This window comes from Orcinus orca, chromosome 16, assembly GCF_937001465.1.
Source record: "Orcinus orca chromosome 16, mOrcOrc1.1, whole genome shotgun sequence".
Lineage (NCBI taxonomy): Eukaryota > Metazoa > Chordata > Mammalia > Artiodactyla > Delphinidae > Orcinus > Orcinus orca.
The window spans coordinates 4,687,704-4,708,398 of NC_064574.1; the positions used below are offsets into that span (position 1 = coordinate 4,687,704).

The 20,695-nt window shown below is 45.0% G+C and overlaps 1 protein-coding gene across 3 annotated transcripts in view; it reads right to left on the reverse strand.

Moving 5' to 3' along the window:
* The window catches only part of ZNF831 (zinc finger protein 831), a 171,154-nt gene that overhangs the window by 41,253 nt on the left and 109,206 nt on the right, over positions 1–20,695 (reverse strand). The window contains exon 6 of one of the 3 annotated variants that reach the window (XM_033410257.2): positions 15,149–20,247. The exons of 1 other annotated variant lie outside the window; for it this stretch is intronic. In XM_033410257.2, coding sequence (XP_033266148.1) covers positions 19,402–20,247 — 846 coding nt within the window. In that variant the 3' untranslated portion in view covers positions 15,149–19,401. Of the gene's footprint in view, positions 1–15,148; positions 20,248–20,695 lie in introns of those variants that run through there. One more of the 3 variants, XM_033410259.2, reaches the window with a different exon arrangement.

Consider the following 20,695-nt stretch of genomic DNA (forward strand, 5'->3'; position numbering starts at 1 on the left):
GACACAAGCTCTCTTTAAGCAGTTTTTCTCTCTGGAGGGGAATTTTAATTTTAAATGCCAATAGCTATACAAATGAAAGCTTCCGTGCCAACTCGGGCTTTGTTCTGAAGAGAAACGTTATTTTATGACATCTTGGAAAATATTTCAAATGAATGGATTCCTTTGATGTTCAGACATATTAAAGACTAAATCACTCCACGAAGTTGCCAGGGACAGGAAACAAGATTACTTCCTATGTGCATGGCTTTTTTGTTTGCCTTAAATACTTATTCTGTATCAGTCCCTTAGATTTCCTTGAAAAGTCAGTTTTTAAATGTACGTTGGCATGGGTTCATCCAGGCAGGACCTCTGGGTCATCCCTCGATTTGATCAAATCCGTGTACAAATCTGACATATGGGTCCATGGGTCTTGCTGGGGTTTTTTGTTTGTTTGTTTTTGTTTTCCTGCATTGGCTACTTAAAGTACTTTAAATTCACCCTTTTCACGTGTCATTGAGGAATATACGATTGTTTCCTTGGATTGCCTGACGTATCCTCTTGAGCGCAGTCCTGCCTCCTTCTGCAAAGTGTGTGTGTTTGGGATGGGAAAGAGGTGCGGAAAGTCTCTGGAAAGTTGTGTCAGGGGATTCAAAAAAAAAAAAAATTCCAGACAAAGCAGGGGTAATGAAATTAAAGGCTGACGTGCAAAAGAGTGCAGTCAGCTCTGAGACTTTCAGATTTCGTTTCTGCCATGGGTGCATTTCCCCAGAGTCAGAAATACCGGTACATTTTCTGGGAAACAGAGAAGCATTGCGGGGAAAGATTGGGCGAGGGGTAGTGATGCGTTTGACTTCTGAGGAGGTTCTGTAGCTGTGGTGCCTTTGTTCTATCTCACAGTAGATTATGAATAAGATTTCATGGTTAGAAGTAGCCTTAGACAGCTGGGGAAGCAAGGCAGGGGCCTCAGGAGAAAATCCTGACATCAACCAAAACGGAGGCCAGATGTTGTCTAAACAAGCTTTGAGAAATAACAATTTGGCAAAAAGCAGAGCCCAATTCTGTGGTGTAATGAATGTTCAAAGCTGTCCAGATTCAACGGAAGAGATGGCTGTGTGCAAAGGGACATCTTCCTGACGTCAAAAGCCAATGAAAAAACTGAGGGCCTGCAGGGCCGGCCTATGAGGTCCCGTCCCCGCAGGCTAAAACGCATGGAAGCTTCACCTGGCAAGGCCGGTTCTGGGACTTTTCACGCCTGCAAACGGAAGCAAAGGGAAGCCTGCATTCTAGCGACGGAACCCAATTAATTACACGATCCGTTCTACACCTTCAGCTGCAGAACTTTGGCAGAAAGCACATTTGTCGTCTCAGGAGGACTTCGCTGTTCTAAATAAATAAGTGCAATTAGGATGATAAGCAAACTTGTGCTTATTTGAAACCCCTTCATCATTAAGAGAGAGAAAGATGGAGACAGGGTGGAAATGTGAGCCGTGCTCGGTAAGACATTAAATGACTCCAACACAGACCAGAAGCTTCTGGAATATAAATGTCTGGGATCAGCATTGGCATCTGAAGACGGCAAACCTCTTCTAAACCAGAAGGAGCACGAGAAATGAGATCTTGACCTTCCTTTCATTTCAATCCACCTTGTCTCATTTTAGTCTAGTTTAGTTCCTGGTGTTCTCATCCAGTCCGTGCGGTACTTTTTATAGAAGATGTCCAATTGCAGGTTTGTTTAAATCAGTGGGTCTCAACTGGGGGTGATACGCCTGCTCCCCAGGGGACACTGGTCAGTGTCTGAAGACAGTTTGATTGTCACTGCTTGGGGGAGCGATGTTGGCTACCGGCATCTAGTGGATGGAGGCCAGGGATGCTGCTACACCTACAGGGCACAGGACAGCCCCTACAAGGAAGCATCTGGCCCCAAGTGTCTATGTGCCAAGGCTGGGAACCCTGGTGCACAGGAGTGTGCATGTTAAAGCCTTCAGTCATTCAGACAGGAATGCTTACTAGGCATCCCTTTGCAGACCGGGCTCTGTGTTTAGAAACGGGGGAGGACTCTTTAGATGACAAAACACAAAACACAACTCAAATCAGCTCCGGCAGAACAGGGAACCCAGTGACTCTAGCAACTAAAATCTACGGCTGGAACATTTGGGTTGAGAATCCCTGGTACCCTCACACCAACTCTGCTCACACGGACTAACATCTGCAAACAAAAATTGGGGTATGAAAAAAAAAATCCAGGTATGCATTCATTTTATGTGCTTTGTCCAACTGAGACCATCTGCTGGAACGGGCAGAACTTCTGTTTCTTGTCAATGGAGGATGGGAGAAAGAAAAAGAAAAAAGGCTGGAGCCCTTTGATTTTCCATTGTCTTCTAACTCTAGGACTGGACGCTATTCCCCTGGGGTTCGAAACTTTCCCTGGAAAATCATGGTGAAAATAAGTGCAGTTCATACACGGCATAAATTTAAAACTCCTAGGGCTCAAGCACGTACATTGTGCAACGTAACTCCACTTGGAAATGTTCCCTGCAGGCTTGCCCATCAGTGCTCTGCTGTAAGGGAATCTGTTGAACTTTGGAGCATTTGTAAGTCCTAGGTCCATTTATAAGTCCATGGTGCTAAGCTAGCATCCTCCCCCTGCCCTCAAAAATAAAAAATAATTAGTTTCCCCTAGTATCCATTTTTCACCCATGATCCTATACGTGCTGTGAGCGCTTCCCTGATGAGGAAAATGTGATTAAAATGTTCCGATAATTGCGAAGAGGAGAAGAACATCCCACACGTACCCATCACTGCTGCTTCTCCAGTCAAAAAAATGAAAGCTCACTTGAGTTCAAGGGGACATTCATTGTGATTAAAGAATGCCCCAAAAGCAGGGCTGGGAACTTCTCACAGGCTCCTGTTAAAACCATAGTTTGCTGAAGTGAAACAAGTTCCCAAACTGTTATCCTCCAAGATTTTCAACTAGAACAAGACAATGGCTTTGCGTGTTAGGGAGTTATACTAACCATGTTGTGCCTTGGTTGAAAACCTGTTATTTAAAAATTGCCTATCTTATAAGAGACGGAGATTTGCCCTCATCCTGGCCACTCAGAGGCAGCAGAACCTCCACAGCAGCCTTTTTTTATATTTGGTGGTGTCACCAGGCTGGTGAGAAAAAGGGATGGAAAGACAGAGGAGACCATCTCACCCAGCCTTTTATTTATTATTTTAATTAACTAATTTTTTTTTTTTAACCACGTCAAACGGCTTGTGGGATCTTAGTTCTCCAACCAGGGGTTACATCTGGGCCCACGGCAGTGAAAGCCCATGTCTTAACCACTGGACCACCAGGGAATTCCCAGGCTTTTATTTAGAAACCTTACATTTGTGTTGCACTTTTTCTTTTCAGGTACTTTTTACATGTTTGGTACCTTTTGAGTCTCATCATATTCTAAAACTGAGCTTTTTGTGAGGACTGGTATTTTTTTTGTCTCTGTATCTACATGTACCCAAAGGCTAATCGACTTAAACTGGAGAAAAACTCCACTCGGCAATGACTGCCCCCATTTTTGCACACGAGGAAATCAACAATGGACATTTTGGAGGGGTGCTTCCAAGGTAGTGTGGGAAGTCAATGCGAGAGACGCTGCAGGTGTTCCACTCGGCCACTGGGTTCCACCGAGAGCTATTTCAAAAGAATCCCCCCCTTTCTAGTGGCTCGCTGTCTCCACTGCAGCATATGCATTGAACAGATGTACTATGGTTTATTGAACTTTTTACTTGTGGGTGGACATTTATGCTGCATTCTCCTAAAAAATGTCTTGGGGCACCTGTCAACGTGTTTTTGTAGGATAAAGGTATAGAAGTAGACATGTTACTTGAAAGTGAAAATGGGCAACGACCACACCATGGATGGACCTCAAGGGCTCCGCCATCTCTCACCTTGACCCTGGCTCTCTGCGGCCACCACTCGATGGTGCCTTGAGGCTTGTTCTGTGAAAACTGAGGAGAGAGCTCATGTTGAGCGAGAACCTTCTGTGTGTGTGTGTCGGGCTCTGAGCATTTAGAACTCTATGTGCTTTTAACCCTGTGAAGCTGGAACAATTACTACCCCCACTTTACAGATGAGAAAACGGAAGCTCATGGAAAGTCAGTAATTTGCCCCAAATCGTAGAACTGATGCATGAACAGAATAGGAATTTAGCTCCAATCTTGCCTGACTCCGGAGGCTGTGCTCGGCACCTCCCCTCCCCCTCCCGGTGGCTGATGGTGGGTGGACAGATGGATGGATGGGTGGGTGATGGATGGATTACTTCCACAGTAATTGATTAGAAATCAGAGCAATTGGTATGGGGTTAGATACGAAGTTCTCTTCATCTGGTTTGAATTATTATGAAATCAAGATTATGTTGCTATTTTTTCAGGCTACATCCTGGAGGACAGTGATATTTATTTTCTTTTTCTATCAGCTTTAGCTGCTAAATCCTCCTCAGTATAACCTTCTGGATCTTCCCAAAATTGCACAGGAAGAGGAGGCTTTGCTGTGTTCTAAGCCTTCGGCTTCATAGGGTAGGTCAGATGGCCTCACGGGCAGACGGGCACTTCCAAGGTCTTTGTCTTTGGGGCTATTCTGTCCACAGACTTCTGGCTTCTCAGGGAAAACACGTTTCTAGATGTGGAGAAAAGGGAAGCTTTGTGCACTGTGGTGGGAATGTAAATTGGTGCAGCCACTATGGAGAACAATATGGAGGTTTCTCAAAAAACTAAAAATAGAGCTACCGTGTGACCCAGCGACCCCACTCCTGGGTAGATATCCGAGAAAAACAAAAACACTAATTCAGAAAGATCCATGCGCCCCAATGTTCATAGCAGCATTATTTATGATTGCCAGGATATAGACGCAACCTGAGTGTCCATCAACATATGAATGGATAAAGGAGATGTGGTGTATACACACACACACACACACACACACAAAATGGAATACTACTCAGGGGATTCCCCACAAAGAGACTGGGTGTTCCCGTGCTGGGCACCCACTGTCCCCTCACTGCTTCGACAGAGCTGGGGAGGGGAGAGAGGAGAGGAACACGTTTCTGAGGCCAGTCTTGCCAGCCAGACGAAAGGCATTTGTGAAACATTAAGCTCCGAGCCAGCAGCAGCCGGAAGTGAAACTGCAGAGGTGAAGGAAAGGACCACAGTGGGCACAGCGTGTGTGATGCTATCAGGGATTTCTCAACCCTGATTGTTGGTAGGGTGACCAACACCCCCGTTTGCCCAAGACTCAGGGGAATCCTGGGATGTTGGGCTTTCAGCCCTAAAACTGGGAAAGTCCCAGGCAAACTGGGACAAGCTGGTCACGGTGGCAAACATCTCTATCCCGTTAGGGATAAAAGAACGGACAGAGCTCATGAAGGCTCAGACTGGACCACTCCCCGAAGCTGGGCCCGTGGCCCTTGATTCTCAAAGGCACATTCTGAAAAAGTTTGATGGAGTTTGGGAATGCAATAAGAAATGCTAAATATTAATGACCTTTCCCCCCAGGCGCTTCTGATTAAATCTGGAGTGTTTATCCCTGATGTGGGCCTTGATGGTGATGAAATCAAATCCCCTTGCTGTCCTGCAGTTCTACCCAGGGCAAAACTCTATTCCACGCAGCTACCAAAGCTAAACCCACAGAGTATATGGCAGGGCCTTGGAAATTGAAAAGCATTATGCAAATGTAAGTAAGATATTATTATCATCCTGGTTTGTGAAGGTCCCTTGTGGTACTGGTGACTTTTTATATGACAAAGATCTATGCTTTTTCTGTGCTGAATTAATAATTCACTTATGCTAATAAAACAAAGAAATCCAGTTGCCAGTGTCTCAAATACAATCTCATTTCCTCCCATGAATTCTAATGTGGCTGGTTTTTTCCTCTTCTTCTTTTCCTTTCAACTGGCAAATGGGAACAGGTGAGTTGCAAAGTCTTGGCATATTTTGAGCCAAAAACGGTCCACGGATTTGTTTTAAGTGTGAGACATATTCCTCTGCTTTTGCTTGGCCTCAGAGGGTACCACCCCCACCCCCACCCCACCCCCGCCCCAAGCTGCAAGTCGTTTGAATCAACTACCCACGTTTTTGGTCAAAGCATGAGAGACCTGTGCTGATGGGACATTTTCACCCCTCTCCCTTAAACGTGTGTGTCTCGTTTGTTCTCCACAAATTTACGTGGTGGGTTGGCCCCATCACAGCATGCTGATGGCCGGGGGATTTCTAAAGCTTTTCGGGTGCTCAGACAGACAGACTCTTCTCTGTGAGTGACCTCTAGTCCCTGGAGATGTTCTAGAATGCGAATTCAGTGATTAAGGAATGTTCAGATTCTTCAGGACTGTTTTCCAAAGCCTTGAATCTTGATTCCAATGGGCTGTCCGTCTCTCCCTCCATCCACTTCTCTGAGCACCAAGATGAACTGGCCCTTGGAGGATGGGATGGGATCGTTTCCATAACAGAAGGATGTCACAGTACTTCCTGGCTGTCCCACCTGCTCTCATTTACCAAGAGCTTCCTGTGTCTGACTCTATTCTGGGTTCTCTGAATGAGAAGGGGTTAGGAGGGGGAGGAACACAGACCCTAGGGGCAGACAGCTGGGTTTAAATGCCAGCTCTGCTGCTATTAACTGTGTGGCCTCAGGCAAGTTTCTTAACCTTTTGGTGCCTCAATTTCCTCATCTGTAAAATGGGAATGAAAATAGTGCTTACCTGGAGGGTTATAGTGAAGATCAAAGGACTTGCCACAGTGGTGCTGTGGTGAGACCTGGGGTCCCTTTCAAGGGGTTTGACACCATTTTCAGAGAAATACTCAGATGTTGTTGGCCTTTTATATTCAGATTCTCTTAGGAGCACATGGTGGAATTTTCCAGAGACCACATGGAGTGTGATACTGCAACAGACATTGAAAGAGATGTGCAAAAATGGCAAACAATGCCCCTCTTTTCACTAAATGCTTGGTTTGGAAAATATTGCTGTTTTCTATATAAAGATATGTCATGGGTTTATTATTACTACTTTAAAATGAATTAATACATAATTTTAAATAGTTTTCATGTTGATTTATAGAATGATAAATATTGATCACCATTTTGTAATAGAGATTTTGTTATCATTTTGTAATCTTTTCAGGTTCCCAGTCATTTTTAGGGTGTCGTCAAGTTCTGAGACCAGAGCTGCTGGCTAAGAGATGAAAGGTCCTCATTTAATGCAAGAAACCCAAGAGCTGGTTCTCACTGTCCCTATTTTATGGAAGGAAAAACTGAGGCACAGAGGAGACTCAAACCAGACAGACTCAGAGCAGAGGCAGACTCAAGCCCAGGTTTGTCTGGGTCCAAAGCGTTGAACACATTCTCCTGTAAGCCTTTGTTTTATCTGGTGACCCGTGGACGCTGACTCTGAAGATTTTAGGCACTCTGGCTTGTGGACGGCTTGTTGAATGAATGGATCACTGAATGAGCATTCCAGCTCACACTACATAATTGAACACATCTTATTCTGAGCCTTCCTGTGAGCAGAAACAGGTCTGTCTTGGTCTCGGAATCTCGGCTATCCAGCACCAGCTGGACCCACAGGGGCTGCTCAAATGCAAATCGGCCACCCCTGGTGATTTTGGGGGGGTCTCTTCTCCATGAAAGCAAAAGACTTTCTTGTTCAAGGAAACCATCCTCCTTTCTTATGATCAACCCTATCACAAACACCTTGTCTTTTGTTTGAATACCGGAGGAAAACTCTGGAAGCTTAACCGAAGAGGATCTTTCAAACTTGGATGGTGAAGAATGCATATTAATTCGGAAAAGCCTTCCCCAGCTGGCCTTCCCCTTATCTCGACATTTAGTGAACCCCTGAAAGATCATTTAAATACAGACACAACCTGCCTTTTGTCTCTCTGACTTTCAGGGTAGAAAGGCTGAATGCACCCAGAGGTAGTTCGTATTCAAGGCAGATCTGAAGTCTATTCAGGCCAGGGCTGTGGCAAAGGGCTTTGTAGGAAGGAAGAGAGCATGTGCTTCAACAGAGAGCTGACCAGGTGGGACCCTTATGGACTGGGGGCTTTTCACCCTCCCCGTGCCCACCCCCAGTGCTCTGTAATTCCACCATTTTATGGGGTGGTGTAGCTCTGCTCAAGTGCGTCCAGAGATGGGTTGCGACTCCCCAGCCACACGAATTCTTCCCTCTGGTACACCAGGTGTCATTTGAAATTCATACATAGGTAACTGGAAGCTACATTTCCTCCCGGTGTGCAGGAGACCACCAAGCAGTGACCACAGGGCTGATTAATAATATAGCTGCTCCTAGGTTTAGGGTAGAAATCAATTAGATTTCCACCTTTAAGTTCCCTGCTGCTCCAAAGCGTATTATTTCATTCAATCTGTCAGTAATTTCCAACAATCTGCTTATAAAATCAAAGTACAATCCTTAGGATTTTTTTCCCTCCATCCCTCCTGCTATAAGCTCTTTCTCCCTCAGATGAAATTGTGATGAAATCTGCATGATGAGGTTCTGATCTCTCGGCGTATGGCGGCGCCCTTGCGCGGTCCCACACCTGCGGGTCTTTCCGGGCAGAGAAGCATTACTTCTCCAGCTCTGTTAATGTTTTGTGGCAAATGCGTCCCCCAGAAGGGGACTGCAGCTTTGCTTCCTTTGCCACTTGTGAAAATTGAGTTCTCGCAGCACGGGGAGTCGATGATCATTTCTAATTCCCCCTTGGTGGGAAGCATTTAGCTTTGGGTCAGTTGCACGGGCCAAGGCAGGTACCAGGACAGCGGGGGCAACAAGCCCATCTTTGTCACCCAGGCGCTTCCTGTAGCTGTGAAGCCACTGGTGGTTTAAAATGTTAAATGTTCTTCCTTCTCAACCGTTTCCTTAATTAAAGACCAATATGCACCTTCTGTTCCCAGGCTCCCAGCCCTGAAGGGTTATCTTCTGACACTTTGAAGACAGCACATTTTGAAGTGCTTTTTCCTGATGCCTTCCTGGTCGGATGTGGACCATTTTTATAAGCATCAAATAAAAGACGACTCATCTACAATGACCCAGGAATTGTTTTTTTAATTGGCTGATCTCTACGGGGTGAGAGCTCAGCTACTGACTGAAAAGGTTAAGTGTTTCAAACTTTAAATCTATGTGAAATAAGAACGGAGGTAGCCGAACAAAATAAAGCAGCCCCGGCGGGTGCGGTGTTCTGAGTGGATCCTGGGTAAGACCGCACATCAGTAGAGTCTGCTCCTCCTTCAGCCAAAAATAGGCTTGTTTTTCAAATGCTTCCCCACCATTCTCTCTCAGTGAAGAGGGAATGAGAGGGAGAGAGAAGAAGGAAGACTCCAAATGCGAGTCTAAGACTCTGGAATTTCATCAGATCCCAATTCATCTCACTTCTGTTCCTCCGTAGTCAGAAGAGAAATGTCTTACTTCATGAGTCTCATAAGACGCAACCCCGGACAGCAGACATTTGGACTCTTCTGGTTGTTACAGTGACTTATTTTCTGTCATCTTTTCATCCAGGTGACTGTAAAAACTGCAAGGCAGGGGCTTCCCTGGTGGCGCAGTGGTTGAGAGTCCGCCTGCCGAGGCAGGGGACACGGGTTTGAGCCCTGGTCTGGGAGGATGCCACATGCCGCGGAGCAACTAGGCCCGTGAGCCACAACTACTGAGCCTGCGCGTCTGGAGCCTGTGCTCCGCAAAAAGAGAGGCCGCAACAGTGAGAGGCCCGCGCACCGCGATGAAGAGTGGCCCCCGCTTGCCACAACTAGAGAAAGCCCTCGCACAGAAATGAAGACCCAACACAGCAAAAATTAATTAATTAATTAACTCCTACCCCCAACTTCTTCTTAAAAAAAAAAAAGAAGAAAAACTGCAAGGCAATTCAAGCCATCTACTTCTTCATTAGAGGGTTTATGGACAGCAGTTCTCAAATCCTGTGGTCAACTGACCCTTTTAAGTATTTCATTTTATAGCTTAGATTATTCCGTTGAGATGAGCTGCTGTGAAAATTACCATGGTCAGGGTGAACCAGATGCTGAGACAAAACTCTAAACGGCTCCATATGTAATTTTGTGCAGCTCCGTGCAGCTCCCTCTTGAGCCCGTTGGAAGATGCTATTTTCATCTTAGGTACCTCCCGTTCGCAGGAACAGTATGAACTTTGCCGACAGCAGTGTGCATTTACACTTTAAGCCAATTTCCAGCTTTCTAGTCCCAGGAGGATCTCCTTCCTAGATCCCTAAGCATGGTGGGGATTTTTTGGTCATAGCCTTTAGGATAAAAGCATACTCCTTAACTCTGCCCATAAATCCCCCAGGTCTGGCCCTTGCCCCCTGCAGTCTCACTGTCTGCTCCCATCCCACATGTCAGGGCCACATCACCATCCTTTCGGTTCCTGCCACTCAAAGCTCCCTCCACCTGAAACGTCAATTTTCCTCTCATCCTAAGTCAGCATTCAGGCTCAAGGTACCCCGATTCTGTCGGTTCCCCCAATTCTTTTCTCTTTTCTCATCTGGTATGGTCCTTTTTTATCATTTGACAAATTTTAAGTAAATAACATGCACTATTTTGTTTAATGACAGCTTCTCTACCAGGCTATACCTGGTAGATGGCAGGTGTTGAATAAATATTTGTTGGCTGCATGGCAGTAAGGAAAGAAGGAAGGGAGGGAGGGAGGATGGATGTGCCCGCAGTGGAGCCTCACCGTAGTGGAGCCTCACCGTAGTGGATACTGTGAACTGCCGCCAGAACCTCTTTAGCGAAGGATTGTTGCCCCAGGCGCCCGAAGTGCTGTCAGCAGGCACTGCTGGTCCCTCTGACGACTGCCTCAGCTGCAGAGATCTGCCTCCCCAAGGCCATACCCCTTCTCCAGAGCATCCCAAGGGTTGGCCAAGGCTGTCATGGTCTGTATTAGAGTTCAGCTTCTCCCTCTGCCCAACCTGCTTCTCTAGTCTCCTTTGCACAGCTGTGGACCTCAAGGGCATCCCCTGATAGACCCCGGCACTGAACACTGTTTCAGAGTCTGCTTCCAGGAAAAGCCAACCTGAGACTCGCAAACCTCTCATTGCAAATGGATGTCCCCTAAGCCTAGTTGGACCAAGCCCTAAAACTCAGGTTCCCATGGGGGGTGAGGGGACAAAGCGAGATTCCCAGCTGCATCTCTGAAGTTGAACCCTAATGGTTTTGGCAAAAACCTTAGAAGAATGGCCTTTCTCGAACTGTTGGAATCCAGCAACGAGGCATCTAGAAGTTCTTGACTGAAAGTAATTTTAAAAGTAGAAAAAGTCACAGAAAGTGTAGCCTGGTGCCTGGCAACATACTAATACCCAATAAATGTTTGTTGAAACAATGAAAGCTTCTTTTCTTTTCTCTCTTGTTCTCTGTTTCTCCCCTAAGAATTTAAAACCAGAAAAAGATAATAAGACTAACACATTCACTCCCATGTAGTTATTTTCTCCAAATCACTTGTTTTTAGCACAAAAGGGATAACTACTTATGATGTATTTTTCCATTACTTTCTTTGTGCAGGAGGTTTTAAAATTAATTTATTCTCTCTCTGCATCACGTTGTCTTATAATTGAAGATGAGAAGTGTTTGTCTTTCAAAGGCTTTTTGGTGATGTCTTTTTTGCTGTTAACACTTCTTTGTCTACGCTTGTGAGCCCTGCCAAATTTATTGTACTCAAGTACATAAATTAGGGGACCACATAGGCACCACTCACATCTATTTGAGTCCAGATGTCTTAGGAGAGAAGTTTTCTTTTTGCAAAACCAACAGAATAACACCTAGATTAACTAGAACATTTGGGGAATGGGTTCGTGTGGATAATTTAATTTTCTGGATGATTTCTAGTTAACCAGAACTCCATTGGTATTTCCCAACCCTGATGCAGAAAACCTTTATGAAATGTATTGTTCTACTTGACCCTCTTAGCAAGGACAGCGGACATAATGGAAGATTTCAGAGGCAGGACCTGGTCATGTCATGGCAAGCATGTTGGACTTGGGGGCTTTGGTATTAGTCACAGCCTTGCCTCTGACTCGAGCCAGGACCAAATCCTCTGGTTCTCAGTTTCCTCTACAAAGAAGAAGGTTCAAAGCAAACTTTCAGATTTCGTGCACCCCAACCAAATCTGAAAACTCCCTGGTTCCCCGCAGCAGTATTCATGTTCTTTCATTCCATTTGGCTGTAGAGGTCAATGGAGTAGTATGGGACTTTGGGTTGCATTTACCCTCACAGTAAAAGCTGGTCTTTTGATCTGTCTTTACTGAATGTCTAGTTGATATTCACACATCTGTTCACATTGACTTAACTTCCCATGTCCTGGTTCTTTCTCCTCAAGGTGGAGTGAAGAGTGGAAAAAAAAAAAAAAAATGAAGTTAATTGCACCATAACCCATAGATGGTCTACTGTGTGTAGACTCAAGACACAAGTCCTCACGCAACTTGGAAAGTTCCAGATGTGAGGCTACGGAAAGCATACCAGACTGGGATACGGAGCCCGGACTCTGCTTCTGGTCCTGCCAAGGCAAGTCTTTCTCCCCGTTCTAATCTCGTCATCAGTTTGAGGACAGGGCTGTTCTAGGGTCTCTAATAGAATGTGACCTTACCTCCTTAGACCAGAGTTCCTAACCGTCAGCACTACTGGCAGTGAGACTGGATACTTCTTGATGGGGGCCATCCTGTGCCTCGTAGGATGCTGAGCAAATCCCTGGCCTCCAGCTCAGATGCCAGTGGCACCCCTCACCCAAGCTGTGAAATCAAAACTTCCTTCGGTCAACACTTCTCCAAAGAAGACATACAGATGGCCAAAAGGCACGTGAAAATATGCTCCACATTGCTAATTATTAGAGAAGTGCAAATCAAAACTACAATGAAGTACCACCTCACACTGGTCAGAATGGCCATCATTCAAAAGTCTACAAATAATGCTGGAGAGGGTGTAGAGACAAGGGAACCCTCCTACACTGCTGGTGGGAATGTATAATAAATTGGTGCAGCCACTGTGGAGAACAGTTTGGAGGTTCCTTAAAAAACTAAAAATAGAGCTACCATATGACCCAGCCATCCCACTCCTAGGCGTACAACTGGACAAATCTACAATTTGAAAAGATACATGCATCCCAATGTTCATAGCAGCACTATTCACAATAGCCAAGACACGGAAAATACCTAAATGTCCATTGACAGATGAATGGATAAAGAAGATGTGGTATATATATACACAATGGAATATTACTCAGCCATAAAAAAGGATGAAACAATGCCATTTGCAGCATTCCTAGAGGAATCCGTTCACGCCTGCATTTACCCAGAAAACAATTCCCCTACTTCTGGGTAGAAATCGCCCGGATGCTCAGTTGTAAAGGGTGTTGAGTTTGCCCCCCGGCAGAAGCTGAGGGAGGCTGAAAGCAGACGTCTGTCGCAGCTGGAGACAAATGTCCTAGATGTCACCAAGCAATTCCTTCTGCGTTTGCAGCCCAGAGATCAACAGGCTGTCCCCAAGCAGGAGACTGGGGAATTAGGGTTAGTACAGCCAAGTTAGTACAGCCCATACAGGCTGTCCCCAAGCAGGAGACTGGAGAATTAGGGTTAGTACAGACAAGTTAGTACAGTTAGTACAGCCAAATGCATTTGCTTCAAGTTCAAGAGTATGGAAGCGGGCGTTTCATCAGAACCGATGGGAGTTACTGGTGGTTCAGCATGAATCCCTAAACACGCTTTCCTGTATATCATTCTGTACTCATTAACCAACCAACCAACCAACCAATAAAATACCAAAAAAGAAAATATATATATTATATGACATTATATGATTGTTCCTTTGAGACTAAAAGAAGTGAGAATCCTTTGACTTGGAATGCTAATTAATCAGCTGTAAAGTTTGACTGAAGACACTTATCTGATAAACCTACAACGCAACTTGCCGTCACCAGTTCTGCTGGACTGGAGAGAGAGCTGAGCTTAACAAAACCCGAAATAACTTGGGCTTCCCTGGTGGCGCACTGGTTGAGAGTCCGCCTGCCGAGGCAGGGGACGTGGGTTCGTGCCCCGGTCCGGGAAGATCCCACATGCCGCGGAGTGGCTGGGCCCGTGAGCCATGGCCGCTGGGCCTGTGCGTCCGGAGCCTGTGCTCCGCAACGGGAGAGGCCACAACAGTGAGAGGTCCACGTACCGCAAAAAAAAAACAACAAAAAACAAAAACAAAAAAACGGAGTAACTCAAGAACTAACAACACATGTACCTTTTAGATTAGCTCCATGCTTCCCCTGAGTGTGGGGTGTGTGCCAGGTAGTACAAAGATGATATTTAACTGGTACATGGATAACCAGTCTTAATACTTTTATTTTAATGCTTATCAGAAGATACACACAACTACCAAATTAAGGTTATTTCACAGATATTATTACTTAGGAAAAGAATAGCTTCTTTAAGACAAAGATGATTTAAATGAAAGTATTAATAATGTACCCACATGTGGACACATATGGCAAAAAGCAGTAAGATGGTTCTCAAATGATGGAAATTTGGAAATAATGGATTAATTTATCACTATTAGAGTTTGATAGGTTAGCAAAAAAGCTATGAAGATCCATCAGTTGGTGTATCTGTTCCTCCCATGTTTCCATTCCCACTTTTTCTCCCAATGCATCGTGTCTTCATTGACTTCACGTGGCTTCAGGAGGTACAGACATAGAAGAATATTGTGTTGGTATGTAAAATAAGTCTACTTGTTCTTGCCAAGAGTACATGATTTATCTTCATAAGGAGGCATTGCTTTGAATTGCAGATTTTTCTTCTGTTAATGAATAATATTAATTATCTAAGCAACATCAATTCTAAGGGGAAAGCTTTGGGATTATTGCACTGTGGATAGTGCCCTCGTGTGGCTTCAAACTTTAGCTACGTTTAGGAATTTAAAAACACATTTCTAAGTTATGAACCATAAAATATGGCAGACAATGACAGAAGAGACACATGGGAAAAGAAAACAGCACGAGAAAATGTGATAATTTGCCATAACCTAATCCTTTCGTTGAGCGGAATGGGATACCAATATGGCGGCCAGGACGCTTGGTCAACTATTTAGGAATAATCAGACATCCAATTTACATAGGATATTTTTTGTGGTAGTTTTGGTTAAAATGTGAACAAATCACACAAGGCATTTTCATTTTCAGTTTTATTTTTATCAAAACAAAATAATTTAGCCATATAAAGAAGGAAATACATTTAAACAAACCACCAAGAAGCCAATAGCTTCTTGGTTGTGAACAATCAATAGAGTAGTAAGTTCTGAAGAGTTGACTGCATATATAAGGTATTGAGCCATCCTCTAGGGCCTCAACTGACTGAGGCTATTTTCCCTGGCTTCTCTTCTTCCAGTGGTGAAGTAATATGCTCAATGTTCTATACTTCAGATTGAATTATATGTATTCCCACATAAGTACAAAGCATGGGTGAAAAGGATTGTACAAGGTACAAATCTGGCACTGGATTTTTTGGGTCCTGACACCTATGTTTAATGAGTATCTGAAAGAGAAGGGCAAAAACTTGTGCTTATATATTGAGAAATGTAGTGTTTCAAAAGCCAAAGAGTTTCCCTCAAGAATTATGGGAATCACAACTGAAGTGAGAAGAAATACACAAGCCCTGTTTGCTGTGGTTGTAGAAATATGGTCACCACAGGGCCAGGCAGACCGTTTTCTCCTCACCATCTTGAATTATGTCTGGGGATCTGAGCAGCGGTACATCCCGATGATGAGTTTCCATGACTATAAAACTCTGCCGCACCAGGCAAATTTTGTGCAAAACACAAATTTCTACGCTGGGGAAGAAATGAATAACGTGGTCATTCTAAATAATGAATGCAAATGCAAGGAAGTACGTTTCGGCGTGAGGCTGCAAGTCGTTCACCTGTCATGCCAAGAACTGTGGCCACGATGCGTTTTTACAAGGCCACTCTTCCCATCTGAGCTTTAGAGGAGGGATTTTAGGAAAGGGAAGTTTAACTTGCCCTCAGGTACCCATCATGCTATTGACAGGGTTTTGATTCGAATCTAGAAGCACCAATCCCCTGTCTTGTTTCATCTCTTGACAAATGAACCATAGGTTCTTCTGGATTGTGAAGTAAAGGATATTAGCTTCGTCCAGAATCTCAAATGCAACAGGAGACATGAGTTGTCTCCATCATGCTTTACAACAAGGAGGATTCAGGTTGTCCATCAAAAAGCACATGACGTTAAGAGCCACTTAACAGTATAGGTTGCCAAGGGGGAACATGAAAGCTCTTTTCTCTATGCATCTTCAACAGGTGAGATCTGGCCAGGTGTAGGTACAGCTGGAGAAAGAAACTTGGCAGTGTCTCGAGCATCATGGTTAGTGGCATTTGTATACCTTGCTCTGAGAGAAAAGGAAAGAATTCAAAGTGCCCTTTATCTTAGTCGGTACCAGCATCCCAGGAGTTATTCTCTGTGGGAGAAGCTGAGACACCATGGGTTAAGGCCTTACCTGAAGGTACAATGAAATTAGCAGTACTGGGGAGAAAGGGGGAATCCCTGATCTTTAAACTCTAGTTTGCCCTGTTCTAAAATAAATTTGTCTTCCCTGAACCATTACACAGCACACACTTGCAGAGTCACTGCAGCAATGATCAATCCATATTACTGAAGTTTTATTTTCAATAACCCAAACCGGGTTCTAGATCACTGATACTATCTTTTAAATGTATCCCTATAGTTGCATTCCACTTTAAGAAAAACCCTAGGAAAGTTAACATTTATAAAATCAGAGATTGTTTGTTGATTTATAAAAGAGTTTTTCATTAAAAAAAATATTCACCTTGGGATGATTTTCAGTAGCCAAGTCCCCTCGGGTCATTCAAAATACATTAAAAAAAATTTTTTTAAACCCACTGAAATATAGCTTTTCACAAATTCATGTTGATATAAAGTAAGGTACACTTGTAAAACATTGCCGCCAACTAGCTAAATGACCAGCTGAGACAGGAAATTTTGGTAACCTGCTCACTCTTGTATGAGAGACACGGGGAGTTGGAGATGGAATCAATGTTCCGCCATGTTTGACGGAGGTTGGGATGTGGCAGCCAGCATCCGTGGCTCGTAGAAGGATCAAGCTTCCGCCTAACCTGACTATCCTGAGGTCGGCGCTACTGGGAGCAGTGACTCACTGACCTCAGTCCAGTGGTCCAGCCAACAGCTCCGCAGCCGTCCAGGAGAGAAGCATCTGGATGACCAGTACCTCCCAACACAAAGTAAACCAATCCAGCCCACAGACATGTTGTCCTCCACTCACACAGCAGTGTTCTGTTTTTGCTTCTGATGTCTGCATTGTGAGCCACCGTTTAGAAATGGGTTGACTGCACCCCCAAATCTAGAGCTCTGGAGGAAAAAACACATTAGAAGGAGCGTCCCAGCTCACATTCTTCAAAAAAATAATTGGCTTTAGTTCCCCACAGCCCCCTCCCAAACTCCTTGAGCGCAGGACCCTTTCCCACGGGGACCACCTCCGAGCCACTCGCACAAGGGTCGGGGCCTGAGGTCACATGCGGCACATCTTGTCTTACTCTCTTCTTCCCAGTCGGAGAAACAGGCGCTGAGAGGGCGTGAGTCTTCACCAAGATGCCCCAGCCAGCTCAGGACAAGGTCCCTTTCTCTCCCTCCAGGATTCAGACCATTTTCCTAGACCTCTCTCTCGTTATAGTGGCACAGACAGTCCAATGGGTAGATAATGACATCACTTTTGTTTGGTTTAGAAAGTCCACGCAGTGAATGCTTAGCATACTTTTACCTCCCTTCTCATGTTTTCCTTGGCTGGGCTCGAAATCACTTGGCTACGTATGAGTGCATCTGAAATGACCACAGACATATGCTAAGTCACCCGGGGCAGCTAGTCCCACCCTGACGTTTCTGGAGTTACCCTAAAATTGGAAAATTCACTTGAAGATACGTGAAGTAGGACTATCCTCCGTCACAGACAAGGACGTATTAAAGCATCTTCGTGCACGTGAGATATTCTGCATTGCTGCCCCGCCTTTGAATTACAAGATGTCACATGAACATCCTTACATCAAAGTGAAGCCAAAAGAGCTCGGCTATAAATTTCAAATTGTACAAAACCATACCAAAAGCAAGTATAAAATTTTATTGGAATGCAGCAGTGTAAATGTCTTGAAGTTTTTCCTCTCCCGTTTAAGGAGGAGGAGAAGAGTGCAGTTAATCGGAGGCTTTGCTCACTGCGTCGTCTGATGCAGATCACCTATCTTCTTCTGCACAGGGGCGCACGGGCTTGGAACACTGGCGAATTTTCTCTGTGCTGTTCTGACTTGCACAATACAGAGGCTGATTTAATTTGACAGCAAAGTAACACCAAGCCCCCAAAATAAAATTACTGAGATGTAAAACAGCGTCAAAACTCCAATTAGTTTTGTATCCTTGAAGCTTCTGGAGGAAATCTAAAAGGCTCCCATCACGATGAGCAGGCATCAATTTAAGCTGCAGAGATTACTAAAATGTAACCCTCTAATTGAAATTGCTCGGAGCACAATATGACAGAAAGAATCAGAGGAAAATAAGTGAATTTTTCCCCCTCAAAAATGACTCATTACAGAGACTGTTCTATTAACTTTTAACACAACGTTCCTTTTGCAAGAACTGGAAAAACCAAGGGTGTCAGAGGTCTCCACAGAAAAGGCACTGGGCACAAGAGCTGTACATGCTTGTGTCACTGAATCATACATAAGCACTGACCATTTGTGCAACACTGAAAGATACTTAGTATTTCACCAGATCATGGGCATTCTGAAGTATATTTACAACTTCCATTAAGGAGGCAAATTATTGGGACCAAACTTCAGTTTCTGAATGAATCTGGATTTTGTCTGCAGAATAAACAGAAGTATCTCGATGCCCAGTTCACACCCCATCTCTTTTGCAAGCTACCCCAGTTTTCCCAAGTATGCTCACTCCCTTTGAAGCCAACCCCCAGCTCACTAACAGAGGAAACCTGTCACCTTGACTCTGGGGGGGTTCACATTTGTTCGGAAACAAGTCGATCGTGGCTCTCTGGGTCAATGCCATTTTCCCAGATGAGGCAGTGAAGGACCAATGCAGTGGATACAGCTGGGAGTCAAGCCACAGTCACTGTGTAGGTCAAGACTTCTTAGACCTTGCTTCACTGCCAGCTTTGCCCAGCCTGGTGCCTTGTGAGCAGGGCCTCTTGGGAAGGGTGAAGCTGCGTTTGGGTTTCAGAGTTGGTTGGGGAGATCTTAGAAAGACCCCCAAATGGCTTTCCTCTCTGTAGGGGCTTCATGAATAGAGTTCACTTCTCCTGCCCGCTTGACGGCATTTACTGTGAAGCATCATCTGTCTTTGACCGTGGACGCATCTTTCTCTGGAAGTTTCAGATCTCTATCACCAACCGATCTTCATCATCGCTGCTGGTGTCGCTGAACTCCACGCGAGTTTGCTTTCTCATTCCTTCCAAACTCCTCTTCCTGAGGGTTTTCGAAGGGGCTGCAGGGATCTCCGTGGGCTGCCCTGGGCTAGACGGAACCACACCATCCTTTAGAGCGATGAATCCAGATCCTTGACATTTCCCACTGTCATTTCCTACAGGAGGGCAGGGGACCCGCACTTCCCCACACCCGTATTTCCCCCCCGAAGGGAAAAATGTCTTGTGTTTCCCTTCCTCTTGGTGTGAACTAGCTGAACCTGGTCCTGAAGCTGGTATTTCAAGATGAGTTTTTCCAGTGGACCCCAGTGGAACTGAACCTGAAAGTCTCTGCCCAGATGAAGGTTTCCCTGGCAAGAGTGATGGGGACACACCCTCTGCTATCGCTTTTCTGTCGGGGGAGCTTTGTGTCAGAGTCACCCTTGCACCCTGGCTGTGGTCTTGTGGTTCCACACTGTGAATTCCCAGGGTTGTGTGATCTGCTCTTTTCCCCAGAGAAGGACAAAAGGCAGCCACAGAGGTAGCAAGGTCATGGCAGAGAGAGGTTCCTTTGGACTCAAAGGAAGAAGGTTCTTGAGCATCTGAGGAAATGCGTGGTGTGGGGTCTGTTGAGACTTGCTCCTGGGGGGGCGGCAGGTGAGTCTCAGGCAATCCCATGTGCAGACCTTTGCCACGGGCTGGAAGTCTGTCATTAGCCACTGCCACCAAGGAGTCGGATGGCAGAGATGATCCTGACCTCACAGCTGTATTCTGAGGACGACGACCCCCATGCTCACCGGCAGATGGAGAAATCTCCTGCAGCAGTGTGCAAAGGAAAATAAATGGAGGGACAAAAGGTTAATTGGTACAAAAAAACTTGTGGTCAGAAACGTGGTCCTCAATGGGAACAAGGTCTGGAGGTCTTAATGATTCTTTACAGAGCCTGAACTTCGATACAGCGTTCTCATCAGTTTTCATTAATAACTAATTGATGCATTAACTCCAGTAAAGTTCCGTGTTGACACACAATAAGCTACTGACACAGCTCTGTATTTGTATCTGGCCTTGTGAAAACCCAGCCACTCAATTATCCAACCGGTTCCGAGCATCCGATTTTAAATCATCGCTGCTCCTGCAGCGGGTGTGCTACTTTATAGTACCATGCATTTGAGTATTTCCAGATTAGTGGTTTTTCAAGGCGCGGTCTGGACTATAGCATTTTCATGTTTCTCAGCCCAAAGCCCCCCAGTCTGCCTGGCATTGA